This window comes from Hemitrygon akajei, chromosome 2, assembly GCF_048418815.1.
Source record: "Hemitrygon akajei chromosome 2, sHemAka1.3, whole genome shotgun sequence".
Taxonomy (NCBI): domain Eukaryota; kingdom Metazoa; phylum Chordata; class Chondrichthyes; order Myliobatiformes; family Dasyatidae; genus Hemitrygon; species Hemitrygon akajei.
The window spans coordinates 53,876,287-53,889,070 of NC_133125.1; the positions used below are offsets into that span (position 1 = coordinate 53,876,287).

A 12,784-nucleotide genomic window follows, 5' to 3' on the forward strand; every position below is an offset into this window, starting at 1 on the left:
TCACGACACACTTCTGGACTTTCATCTGATCCATCCGCACAGTCAGCTTCCCCATCACATTTCTGCTTTCCAGGCAAACAACGTCCATCACGGCATGTGAACTCAGAACTTGCACAGGTTTTATTACCTAAGAAAATAGAAACCAGATTAGTACAGGACCCTGGGAGGATTAAATGTGTAAGTGTCATTTAAGCAACTGGATTATGCCAAAGTCACCTGTTTGTACACAAGGAACTCTATGGAAGTTTGGTAAAAACCTAGGTTTTCTACATCCTTAGAAACATTTAATTTTCAACCAAATTTTATTCATTGGATTAAATTACTTTATTTATTTCCCTCCGCTCGGGTCCTTATTAATCTTCAGAATTCTAAACCCTATAAACTCCAACGTGGAACTAGACAAGGTTGTCCTTTGAGCCCTCTGCTTTTTGATTTGGCATTCGAGCCCTCAGCAATTGCTTTTCCAGAGTCTAAAGAGATTACTGGTATTTTAAGGAGAGGTACCATTCATAAAGTGTCCCCTCAACCCACCTTTCTCCATCCTGGCACGTTCTCCCTTCCTATCCAGACTTGATGGGTCTCAGCCTGAAACATCAATTGTTTATTCATTTCCATAGATGTTGATCCTCCAGTATTTTATGTGTTGCTTTAGATCGCCAACATCTACAGAAGTTTCCGTGCTTGCAAGTCTACAACTAATTGTTCTTATACCTTACATATAGCAAAACCAAAGTAAAACGCAAATACTGTGATCTTTTAATCTAAACACAGTATTGCAAGTGGAGACTGAAAGCCTGTTGTTGTTGTTCAACAGCTGATTCAGGTGTTCTCCCAATGTTGCTGTTGTTTCCCTGCACACATTATTATTTCATTATTAACACTATACAATAATTTTCACCATTAAGTACATGTGTGATGTACAAGTGTCAGACAAGGTCTACTTACTGGTGGCATGCAAATTCAGAGTTGTGCATGGGGATCTCAAGCCATCTCATTATATATTCCAAAATCCAAAAAATAAAATTAAGTCCGAAACACTTTAGGCCCCAGGCATTTCAGAGATAATAGGTACTCAACCTATACTTCCTAACCAGAGACGTTTCTTGGCTGGTCCTTTCCATGTCGCTCACTTTCACGTGGTCCGCCCAAAACCTCCTTACCTCCAAGTTTCATGACATATTATATTGGTTATTTGTGCAAGACCAGGGTGAGCTACCTCAACAACTATTGCTCACATCTACTGTGATGAAGCACTTTGAGGGATTGTGATGGCTCAAATTTACTACCTGAGCAAGGACCTGGAGCTGCTGTCATTTTCCTGCCACCACAACAGATCTATAGCAGACAAAAATCTGACTTGTGTAAGGAGTTTCTCCTTCTATGTTACTGCTGAGGCTAAGAAATTGGCTTCTTTGTTACGTCAACATTAAAAATGCTTCTTTGTTATGTTAACTGGTGAGAGAGCTTTCTCTCGCAGCTTGTTTGGGTTGTATTACTGATAAGGAGAATTGTATTCATTTGTTAACCTATTGGGATAGCTGTTAGTCTTTCTTGTGGTCTCTGTGTGCTAGTGTTGCGTGAGCTTTTGGGGGGGAATGCGTGGGGGGTTTAGACAGAGAAGGCGCGATGCTGTAAGCTGGGTGACGGAACGGACGCCGAGCGGGAGTCCGAGGCCCAGTGTTTTCGGCGAGGACAGATTCGTGTGGAGTGTCTGGTCGACCACTGTTGTTGGTCCCAGGCGGCGGGTCGAGGAGGTCTGAGGGGATTGAATGGTGCCAAGAAGACTTCGTTAACTGAGCTCCAATGGTTGTGCACGAAGTGGTTGAACTTTGATAAGTTTGGCGCCTTTTACGTTTTCCTTTTATATTGTATCTCTATTAAGTACATAGTTCCAGTAAGATCTATAAAGTGTAATCATTTAATCGCATATGGTGTACTGTGTGTTATTTGGCGAGGTGGGGACATCACACAGCGTCTACACAAGCTGATTACACAGTTTGGAGAGACCGAAGTCTGCTCCCCCTAGACGGAAGCGAGCTGAGTGAGCCTGAGGCTTACCGGGGACTACACATTGGGGGCTTATCCAGGATTGGATTCTGTGGAAGCTGTGTGATCACCCTCTTTGAATTATGCATGCTGAGGGGATGGAAAGCTGGTGTGCCTCTGTGCGATTGGAAATAACTTCTCTTCCCTGAGAGTCACAGGTACACGGCAAGAACTGTGCTTCACCTACCATTCTGAACGTTACTGTAAAGCCAGGCAAAGCTCAGACACCAGCTATAAATTTGCTGTTGACACCACCCCTGCTGGCAGAATCTCAGTTAGGGGGTGTACAGGGGTGAGATGAGCAGCTGGTTGAGTGGGGTCACAACAACCTTGCACTCAATGACAGAAAGAGCAAGGAACTGATTGTGGATTTCAGGACAAGGAAGTCGGAAGAACACGAGAATCCTCAATGGGTGAAAAAGGTCAGCAGCTTCAGCATAGAATGTTACAGCACAGTACAGGCCCTTCAGCCCATAATGTTCTGCCAAACCTTTACCCTACTCCAAGGTCTAATTCTTTCCTCCCACATAGGCCTTCATTGTTCTATCACCCATGTGTCCGAGTTGTAAATGTCTGTAATGTCCCCACCTCCACCTGACAGCATCAAAACTGACCTCCGCCTCAGACTTGCCTCCTGTCACCTTAAAATGTCTGTCCAGAATTCCATGCAAGATTCCCTAAATAACCTGGACATTTCCATCATGCATTTCCCCCCTTTGTCCCAGTACATTTGTTCCCAATTCACACTCCCAAGTTCCTCTCTAATTGCATCACGATGTCCCCATATTGTCTATTCCTATTCCCACGGCAAAGGTCAGGGAGTTGTGGTCACCGTCTCTGATATAGTCACCCAGAGAGATCTGACACCTGACCAGGTTCACTGTCTCGTGCCAGGCCATTCTGGATCTGGTTAGCAAATTTCTACAGGTGCACAGTGGACAGCGTTCTGACTGGTTGTATGGAGGCTTCAACGCACAGCATCGAAAGAGGCTGCAGAGTCACAGACTCAGCCACCTCTGTTGTGATCACACACCTCCATACCAAAGAGGAAATCTTCAAAAGGTGCTGCCTCAAGAAGGCGGCATCCACCCTTAATGAGCCTCACCACTCAAGAAATGCCCTCTTCTCATTGCTACCATCTGCAAGGTACAGGAGCCTGAAGACCCACACTCAACATTTTAACAGCTAACACAACACCATCAGATTTCTAAACAGTCCATGAACACCATCTCCCCATTTCTGTTCTGCACTGTTTTTAAAATGGAAACTAATTGTATTTTTGTCTTCACTACTGCCACAGAACAACAAATTTTACAGTGTCAGTGATAATAAACCCGATTCTCATTTACAAACTAGGCCATCCCAACTGTACCCCTCACCCTGCTATTTTGAAGGACTTGTATTTGTTTCTCCAACACTTGCATATTTTCCTGGACATCTACCCCACTCAGCAGTGTTTTGGGGAGGGGGCGAGCACCTTCACTTTGCTGCCAGCTTTATTCCCATTGCAACATTCATGGGACTGTTCAATCCTCAGTTTCTGGTCTACACCTTCAGCTCTTCATGAAGTCCCATACGAAGGACTGAAGGAACTGCCCTAAAGCAGCAAGGATTGACCTTTAACCCCTTCCACAATCTGGGAATGGGAAACATTTCTGGCAGGCTAAGCAGCTGCTCACTTGTGAAGTGCATGGAGAATCATTGCCTGCAAAATGATGATTCATTTGATGTACAAGGGAAAGCCTCCATTTGTCTTTATCAATTCTTTAGCCATTGCCCTTAGGTTGCCGGCATCCTAATTTTTCAAGTGTCATTATAATCCTCAGCAACTTCAAATAATCAGCCTTTCTTTATACCGACAATCACGTGGGAATGTAGTTAATTGAGCAAGTGAACTTTTATTTACATGCTAACTAGTGGTCTGAGTTAAGTACTCGTTATTTGCAACCGGCACCGAAACAGTCAAAGGGAACGAAGATGGCCTAATTTACCTACAGAAATTGTATTCCGCAACAAAGAATTGCCCAGGGAGCGGGTTGTGTCCGAGCATCTGTTTGTACAGAGTGCAAAAATGTTAACGTGAAGGTCATTAATGATTTTTGGCCAATCTAAAAGGTAGTTCTTACTTTACGTGCCGTTTCACGCGAAATGGGAATTCAGGGGAAAACGCCAGCATGAAGTTTATGCACAGGCCATGCTTCAATAAAAATCCCTGGAGGAAGTGTGGCACTGAGAGTTACCATTGGACGGTTAGTACAATTCGCTGACCAATCGCTTTCAGAGGCGGGTCTGCGGTTCAAGGCATCAAATAACAGAAGCAGGAATCGAGTCCAACATGGTAACATTCACGGTGTAGCGGTTTGCTACACCACAAGTGGGACACTAGACTAGAATGGCATGTTCCGCCTCCCTGCCTGTACTGACCCATATTTCACAAATATTCACTCCAGCCAAGAAATCTAAGGCCTCAACCCTTTTATTTCAAGAGCCAGTCGCGACGCGTTTGAAGCTACAATTACAAGGTCAAAAGTGAGGCAAGCCTCAAGTTCAGGGCAAATACTTAAAAGTTTAACGCTCCAATTGTTATCAAAAAGCAAACCATGCGCAAAGCAAAACGAGACCCCACGCGTTTACATTAACTACACTCAGAAGTTGCTGAAAGGGCAGGTGGAGGGGCAAACCAGTGAAGGGGTTTCATTTACTCCCTTGCGCCTTACTGCGAAGAAAGACCTGAATGTCATCAATGGCACACCGACATCAAGTCCACTGTAGCAACTTCAACATGTGCACTGGTTCATTCACCTCTTATACCTGCGACTAATTAGGAACCCAATCTATTCATTGGACATTGCAAAGCTGGCGAGGGCTTGCATCATACCGCTCAGGTTAGGGAGCAGGCACACCTCATGGATTTGCACAGCGGCCTGATTTGCATTATAGTAAACACAAAGTACACTGCAGATGTTGTGGTCAAAGGAACATGAACAACAAGCCGGAGAAACTCAGCAGGTCAGGCAGCATCCGTGGAAACGAACAGTCAACGTTTCAGGCCAAGACCCTTCGTCAGGACAGGACTGACGATGACCAGATCTAGTAGATTCAGCTCAATACTCACGACACACTTCTGGACTTTCATCTGATCCATCCGCACAGTCAGCTTCCCCATCACATTTCAGCTTTCCAGGCAAACAACGTCCATCACGGCATGTGAACTCAGAACTTGCACAGGTTTTATTACCTAAGAAAATAGAAACCAGATTAGTACAGGACCCTGGGAGGATTAAATGTGTAAGTGTCATTTAAGCAACTGGATTATGCCAAAGTCACCTGTTTGTACACAAGGAACTCTATGGAAGTTTGGTAAAAACCTAGGTTTTCTACATCCTTAGAAACATTTAATTTTCAACCAAATTTTATTCATTGGATTAAATTACTTTATTTATTTCCCTCCGCTCGGGTCCTTATTAATCTTCAGAATTCTAAACCCTATAAACTCCAACGTGGAACTAGACAAGGTTGTCCTTTGAGCCCTCTGCTTTTTGATTTGGCATTCGAGCCCTCAGCAATTGCTTTTCCAGAGTCTAAAGAGATTACTGGTATTTTAAGGAGAGGTACCATTCATAAAGTGTCCCCTCAACCCACCTTTCTCCATCCTGGCACGTTCTCCCTTCCTATCCAGACTTGATGGGTCTCAGCCTGAAACATCAATTGTTTATTCATTTCCATAGATGTTGATCCTCCAGTATTTTATGTGTTGCTTTAGATCGCCAACATCTACAGAAGTTTCCGTGCTTGCAAGTCTACAACTAATTGTTCTTATACCTTACATATAGCAAAACCAAAGTAAAATGCAAATACTGTGATCTTTTAATCTAAACACAGTATTGCAAGTGGAGACTGAAAGCCTGTTGTTGTTGTTCAACAGCTGATTCAGGTGTTCTCCCAATGTTGCTGTTGTTTCCCTGCACACATTATTATTTCATTATTAACACTATACAATAATTTTCACCATTAAGTACATGTGTGATGTACAAGTGTCAGACAACGACTACTTACTGGTGGCATGCAAATTCAGAGTTGTGCATGGGGATCTCAAGCCATCTCATTATATATTCCAAAATCCAAAAAATAAAATTAAGTCCGAAACACTTTAGGCCCCAGGCATTTCAGAGATAATAGGTACTCAACCTGTACTTCCTAACCAGAGACGTTTCTTGGCTGGTCCTTTCCATGTCGCTCACTTTCACGTGGTCCGCCCAAAACCTCCTTACCTCCAAGTTTCATGACATATTATATTGGTTATTTGTGCAAGACCAGGGTGAGCTACCTCAACAACTATTGCTCACATCTACTGTGATGAAGCACTTTGAGGGATTGTGATGGCTCAAATTTACTACCTGAGCAAGGACCTGGAGCTGCTGTCATTTTCCTGCCACCACAACAGATCTATAGCAGACAAAAATCTGACTTGTGTAAGGAGTTTCTCCTTCTATGTTACTGCTGAGGCTAAGAAATTGGCTTCTTTGTTACGTCAACATTAAAAATGCTTCTTTGTTATGTTAACTGGTGAGAGAGCTTTCTCTCGCAGCTTGTTTGGGTTGTATTACTGATAAGGAGAATTGTATTCATTTGTTAACCTATTGGGATAGCTGTTAGTCTTTCTTGTGGTCTCTGTGTGCTAGTGTTGCGTGAGCTTTTGGGGGGGAATGCGTGGGGGGTTTAGACAGAGAAGGCGCGATGCTGTAAGCTGGGTGACGGAACGGACGCCGAGCGGGAGTCCGAGGCCCAGTGTTTTCGGCGAGGACAGATTCGTGTGGAGTGTCTGGTCGACCACTGTTGTTGGTCCCAGGCGGCGGGTCGAGGAGGTCTGAGGGGATTGAATGGTGCCAAGAAGACTTCGTTAACTGAGCTCCAATGGTTGTGCACGAAGTGGTTGAACTTTGATAAGTTTGGCGCCTTTTACGTTTTCCTTTTATATTGTATCTCTATTAAGTACATAGTTCCAGTAAGATCTATAAAGTGTAATCATTTAATCGCATATGGTGTACTGTGTGTTATTTGGCGAGGTGGGGACATCACACAGCATCTACACAAGCTGATTACACAGTTTGGAGAGACCGAAGTCTGCTCCCCCTAGACGGAGCGAGCTGAGTGAGCCTGAGGCTTACCGGGGACTACACATTGGGGGCTTATCCAGGATTGGATTCTGTGGAAGCTGTGTGATCACCCTCTTTGAATTATGCATGCTGAGGGGATGGAAAGCTGGTGTGCCTCTGTGCGATTGGAAATAACTTCTCTTCCCTGAGAGTCACAGGTACACGGCAAGAACTGTGCTTCACCTACCATTCTGAACGTTACTGTAAAGCCAGGCAAAGCTCAGACACCAGCTATAAATTTGCTGTTGACACCACCCCTGCTGGCAGAATCTCAGTTAGGGGGTGTACAGGGGTGAGATGAGCAGCTGGTTGAGTGGGGTCACAACAACCTTGCACTCAATGACAGAAAGAGCAAGGAACTGATTGTGGATTTCAGGACAAGGAAGTCGGAAGAACACGAGAATCCTCAATGGGTGAAAAAGGTCAGCAGCTTCAGCATAGAATGTTACAGCACAGTACAGGCCCTTCAGCCCATAATGTTCTGCCAAACCTTTACCCTACTCCAAGGTCTAATTCTTTCCTCCCACATAGGCATTCATTGTTCTATCACCCATGTGTCCGAGTTGTAAATGTCTGTAATGTCCCCACCTCCACCTGACAGCATCAAAACTGACCTCCCCACCAGACTTGCCTCCTGTCACCTTAAAATGTCTGTCCAGAATTCCATGCAAGATTCCGTAAATAACCTGGACATTTCCATCATGCATTTCCCCCCTTTGTCCCAGTACATTTGTTCCCAATTCACACTCCCAAGTTCCTCTCTAATTGCATCACGATGTCCCCATATTGTCTATTCCTATTCCCACGGCAAAGGTCAGGGAGTTGTGGTCACCGTCTCTGATATAGTCACCCAGAGAGATCTGACACCTGACCAGGTTCACTGTCTTGTGCCAGGCCATTCTGGATCTGGTTAGCAAATTTCTACAGGTGCACAGTGGACAGCGTTCTGACTGGTTGTATGGAGGCTTCAACGCACAGCATCGAAAGAGGCTGCAGAGTCACAGACTCAGCCACCTCTGTTGTGATCACACACCTCCATACCAAAGAGGAAATCTTCAAAAGGTGCTGCCTCAAGAAGGCGGCATCCACCCTTAATGAGCCTCACCACTCAAGAAATGCCCTCTTCTCATTGCTACCATCTGCAAGGTACAGGAGCCTGAAGACCCACACTCAACATTTTAACAGCTAACACAACACCATCAGATTTCTAAACAGTCCATGAACACCATCTCCCCATTTCTGTTCTGCACTGTTTTTAAAATGGAAACTAATTGTATTTTTGTCTTCACTACTGCCACAGAACAACAGATTTTACAGTGTCAGTGACAATAAACCTGATTCTCATTTACAAACTTGGCCATCCCAACTGTACCCCTCACCCTGCTATTTTGAAGGACTTGTATTTGTTTCTCCAACACTTGCATATTTTCCTGGTCATCTACCCCACTCAGCAGTGTTTTGGGGAGGGGACGAGCACCTTCACTTTGCTGCCAGCTTTATTCCCATTGCAACATTCATGGGACTGTTCAATCCTCAGTTTCTGGTCTACACCTTCAGCTCTTCATGAAGTCCCATACGAAGGACTGAAGGAACTGCCCTAAAGCAGCAAGGATTGACCTTTAACCCCTTCCACAATCTGGGAATGGGAAACATTTCTGGCAGGCTAAGCAGCTGCTCACTTGTGAAGTGCATGGAGAATCATTGCCTGCAAAATGATGATTCATTTGATGTACAAGGGAAAGCCTCCATTTGTCTTTATCAATTCTTTAGCCATTGCCCTTAGGTTGCCGGCATCCTAATTTTTCAAGTGTCATTATAATCCTCAGCAACTTCAAATAATCAGCCTTTCTTTATACCGACAATCACGTGGGAATGTAGTTAATTGAGCAAGTGAACTTTTATTTACATGCTAACTAGTGGTCTGAGTTAAGTACTCGTTATTTGCAACCGGCACCGAAACAGTCAAAGGGAACGAAGATGGCCTAATTTACCTACAGAAATTGTATTCCGCAACAAAGAATTGCCCAGGGAGCGGGTTGTGTCCGAGCATCTGTTTGTACAGAGTGCAAAAATGTTAACGTGAAGGTCATTAATGATTTTTGGCCAATCTAAAAGGTAGTTCTTACTTTACGTGCCGTTTCACGCGAAATGGGAATTCAGGGGAAAACGCCAGCATGAAGTTTATGCACAGGCCATGCTTCAATAAAAATCCCTGGAGGAAGTGTGGCACTGAGAGTTACCATTGGACGGTTAGTACAATTCGCTGACCAATCGCTTTCAGAGGCGGGTCTGCGGTTCAAGGCATCAAATAACAGAAGCAGGAATCGAGTCCAACATGGTAACATTCACGGTGTAGCGGTTTGCTACACCACAAGTGGGACACTAGACTAGAATGGCATGTTCCGCCTCCCTGCCTGTACTGACCCATATTTCACAAATATTCACTCCAGCCAAGAAATCTAAGGCCTCAACCCTTTTATTTCAAGAGCCAGTCGCGACGCGTTTGAAGCTACAATTACAAGGTCAAAAGTGAGGCAAGCCTCAAGTTCAGGGCTAATACTTAAAAGTTTAACGCTCCAATTGTTATCAAAAAGCAAACCATGCGCAAAGCAAAACGAGACCCCACGCGTTTACATTAACTACACTCAGAAGTTGCTGAAAGGGCAGGTGGAGGGGCAAACCAGTGAAGGGGTTTCATTTACTCCCTTGCGCCTTACTGCGAAGAAAGACCTGAATGTCATCAATGGCACACCGACATCAAGTCCACTGTAGCATCTTCAACATGTGCACTGGTTCATTCACGTCTTATACCTGTGACTAATTAGGAACCAATCTATTCATTGGACATTGCAAAGCTGGCGAGGGCTTGCATCATACCGCTCAGGTTAGGGAGCAGGCACACCTCATGGATTTGCACAGCGGCCTGATTTGCATTATAGTAAACACAAAGTACACTGCAGATGTTGTGGTCAAAGGAACATGAACAACAAGCCGGAGAAACTCAGCAGGTCAGGCAGCATCCGTGGAAACGAACAGTCAACGTTTCAGGCCAAGACCCTTCGTCAGGACAGGACTGACGATGACCAGATCTAGTAGATTCAGCTCAATACTCACGACACACTTCTGGACTTTCATCTGATCCATCCGCACAGTCAGCATCCCCATCACATTTCTGCTTTCCAGGCAAACAACGTCCATCACGGCATGTGAACTCAGAACTTGCACAGGTTTTATTACCTAAGAAAATAGAAACCAGATTAGTACAGGACCCTGGGAGGATTAAATGTGTAAGTGTCATTTAAGCAACTGGATTATGCCAAAGTCACCTGTTTGTACACAAGGAACTCTATGGAAGTTTGGTAAAAACCTAGGTTTTCTACATCCTTAGAAACATTTAATTTTCAACCAAATTTTATTCATTGGATTAAATTACTTTATTTATTTCCCTCCGCTCGGGTCCTTATTAATCTTCAGAATTCTAAACCCTATAAACTCCAACGTGGAACTAGACAAGGTTGTCCTTTGAGCCCTCTGCTTTTTGATTTGGCATTCGAGCCCTCAGCAATTGCTTTTCCAGAGTCTAAAGAGATTACTGGTATTTTAAGGAGAGGTACCATTCATAAAGTGTCCCCTCAACCCACCTTTCTCCATCCTGGCACGTTCTCCCTTCCTATCCAGACTTGATGGGTCTCAGCCTGAAACATCAATTGTTTATTCATTTCCATAGATGTTGATCCTCCAGTATTTTATGTGTTGCTTTAGATCGCCAACATCTACAGAAGTTTCCGTGCTTGCAAGTCTACAACTAATTGTTCTTATACCTTACATATAGCAAAACCAAAGTAAAACGCAAATACTGTGATCTTTTAATCTAAACACAGTATTGCAAGTGGAGACTGAAAGCCTGTTGTTGTTGTTCAACAGCTGATTCAGGTGTTCTCCCAATGTTGCTGTTGTTTCCCTGCACACATTATTATTTCATTATTAACACTATACAATAATTTTCACCATTAAGTACATGTGTGATGTACAAGTGTCAGACAAGGACTACTTACTGGTGGCATGCAAATTCAGAGTTGTGCATGGGGATCTCAAGCCATCTCATTATATATTCCAAAATCCAAAAAATAAAATTAAGTCCGAAACACTTTAGGCCCCAGGCATTTCAGAGATAATAGGTACTCAACCTATACTTCCTAACCAGAGACGTTTCTTGGCTGGTCCTTTCCATGTCGCTCACTTTCACGTGGTCCGCCCAAAACCTCCTTACCTCCAAGTTTCATGACATATTATATTGGTTATTTGTGCAAGACCAGGGTGAGCTACCTCAACAACTATTGCTCACATCTACTGTGATGAAGCACTTTGAGGGATTGTGATGGCTCAAATTTACTACCTGAGCAAGGACCTGGAGCTGCTGTCATTTTCCTGCCACCACAACAGATCTATAGCAGACAAAAATCTGACTTGTGTAAGGAGTTTCTCCTTCTATGTTACTGCTGAGGCTAAGAAATTGGCTTCTTTGTTACGTCAACATTAAAAATGCTTCTTTGTTATGTTAACTGGTGAGAGAGCTTTCTCTCGCAGCTTGTTTGGGTTGTATTACTGATAAGGAGAATTGTATTCATTTGTTAACCTATTGGGATAGCTGTTAGTCTTTCTTGTGGTCTCTGTGTGCTAGTGTTGCGTGAGCTTTTGGGGGGGAATGCGTGGGGGGTTTAGACAGAGAAGGCGCGATGCTGTAAGCTGGGTGACGGAACGGACGCCGAGCGGGAGTCCGAGGCCCAGTGTTTTCGGCGAGGACAGATTCGTGTGGAGTGTCTGGTCGACCACTGTTGTTGGTCCCAGGCGGCGGGTCGAGGAGGTCTGAGGGGATTGAATGGTGCCAAGAAGACTTCGTTAACTGAGCTCCAATGGTTGTGCACGAAGTGGTTGAACTTTGATAAGTTTGGCGCCTTTTACGTTTTCCTTTTATATTGTATCTCTATTAAGTACATAGTTCCAGTAAGATCTATAAAGTGTAATCATTTAATCGCATATGGTGTACTGTGTGTTATTTGGCGAGGTGGGGACATCACACAGCGTCTACACAAGCTGATTACACAGTTTGGAGAGACCGAAGTCTGCTCCCCCTAGACGGAGCGAGCTGAGTGAGCCTGAGGCTTACCGGGGACTACACATTGGGGGCTTATCCAGGATTGGATTCTGTGGAAGCTGTGTGATCACCCTCTTTGAATTATGCATGCTGAGGGGATGGAAAGCTGGTGTGCCTCTGTGCGATTGGAAATAACTTCTCTTCCCTGAGAGTCACAGGTACACGGCAAGAACTGTGCTTCACCTACCATTCTGAACGTTACTGTAAAGCCAGGCAAAGCTCAGACACCAGCTATAAATTTGCTGTTGACACCACCCCTGCTGGCAGAATCTCAGTTAGGGGGTGTACAGGGGTGAGATGAGCAGCTGGTTGAGTGGGGTCACAACAACCTTGCACTCAATGACAGAAAGAGCAAGGAACTGATTGTGGATTTCAGGACAAGGAAGTCGGAAGAACACGAGAATCCTCAATGGGTGAAAAAGGTCAG

The 12,784-nt window shown here is 44.4% G+C and overlaps 1 protein-coding gene across 1 annotated transcript in view; it reads right to left on the reverse strand.

The window, feature by feature from the left end:
- The window catches only part of LOC140720674 (uncharacterized), a 189,719-nt gene that overhangs the window by 79,363 nt on the left and 97,572 nt on the right, over positions 1-12,784 (reverse strand). Inside the window, 3 exon segments of the mRNA XM_073035523.1 lie at positions 5-127; positions 5,162-5,284; positions 10,317-10,439. Coding sequence (XP_072891624.1) covers positions 5-127; positions 5,162-5,284; positions 10,317-10,439 — 369 coding nt within the window.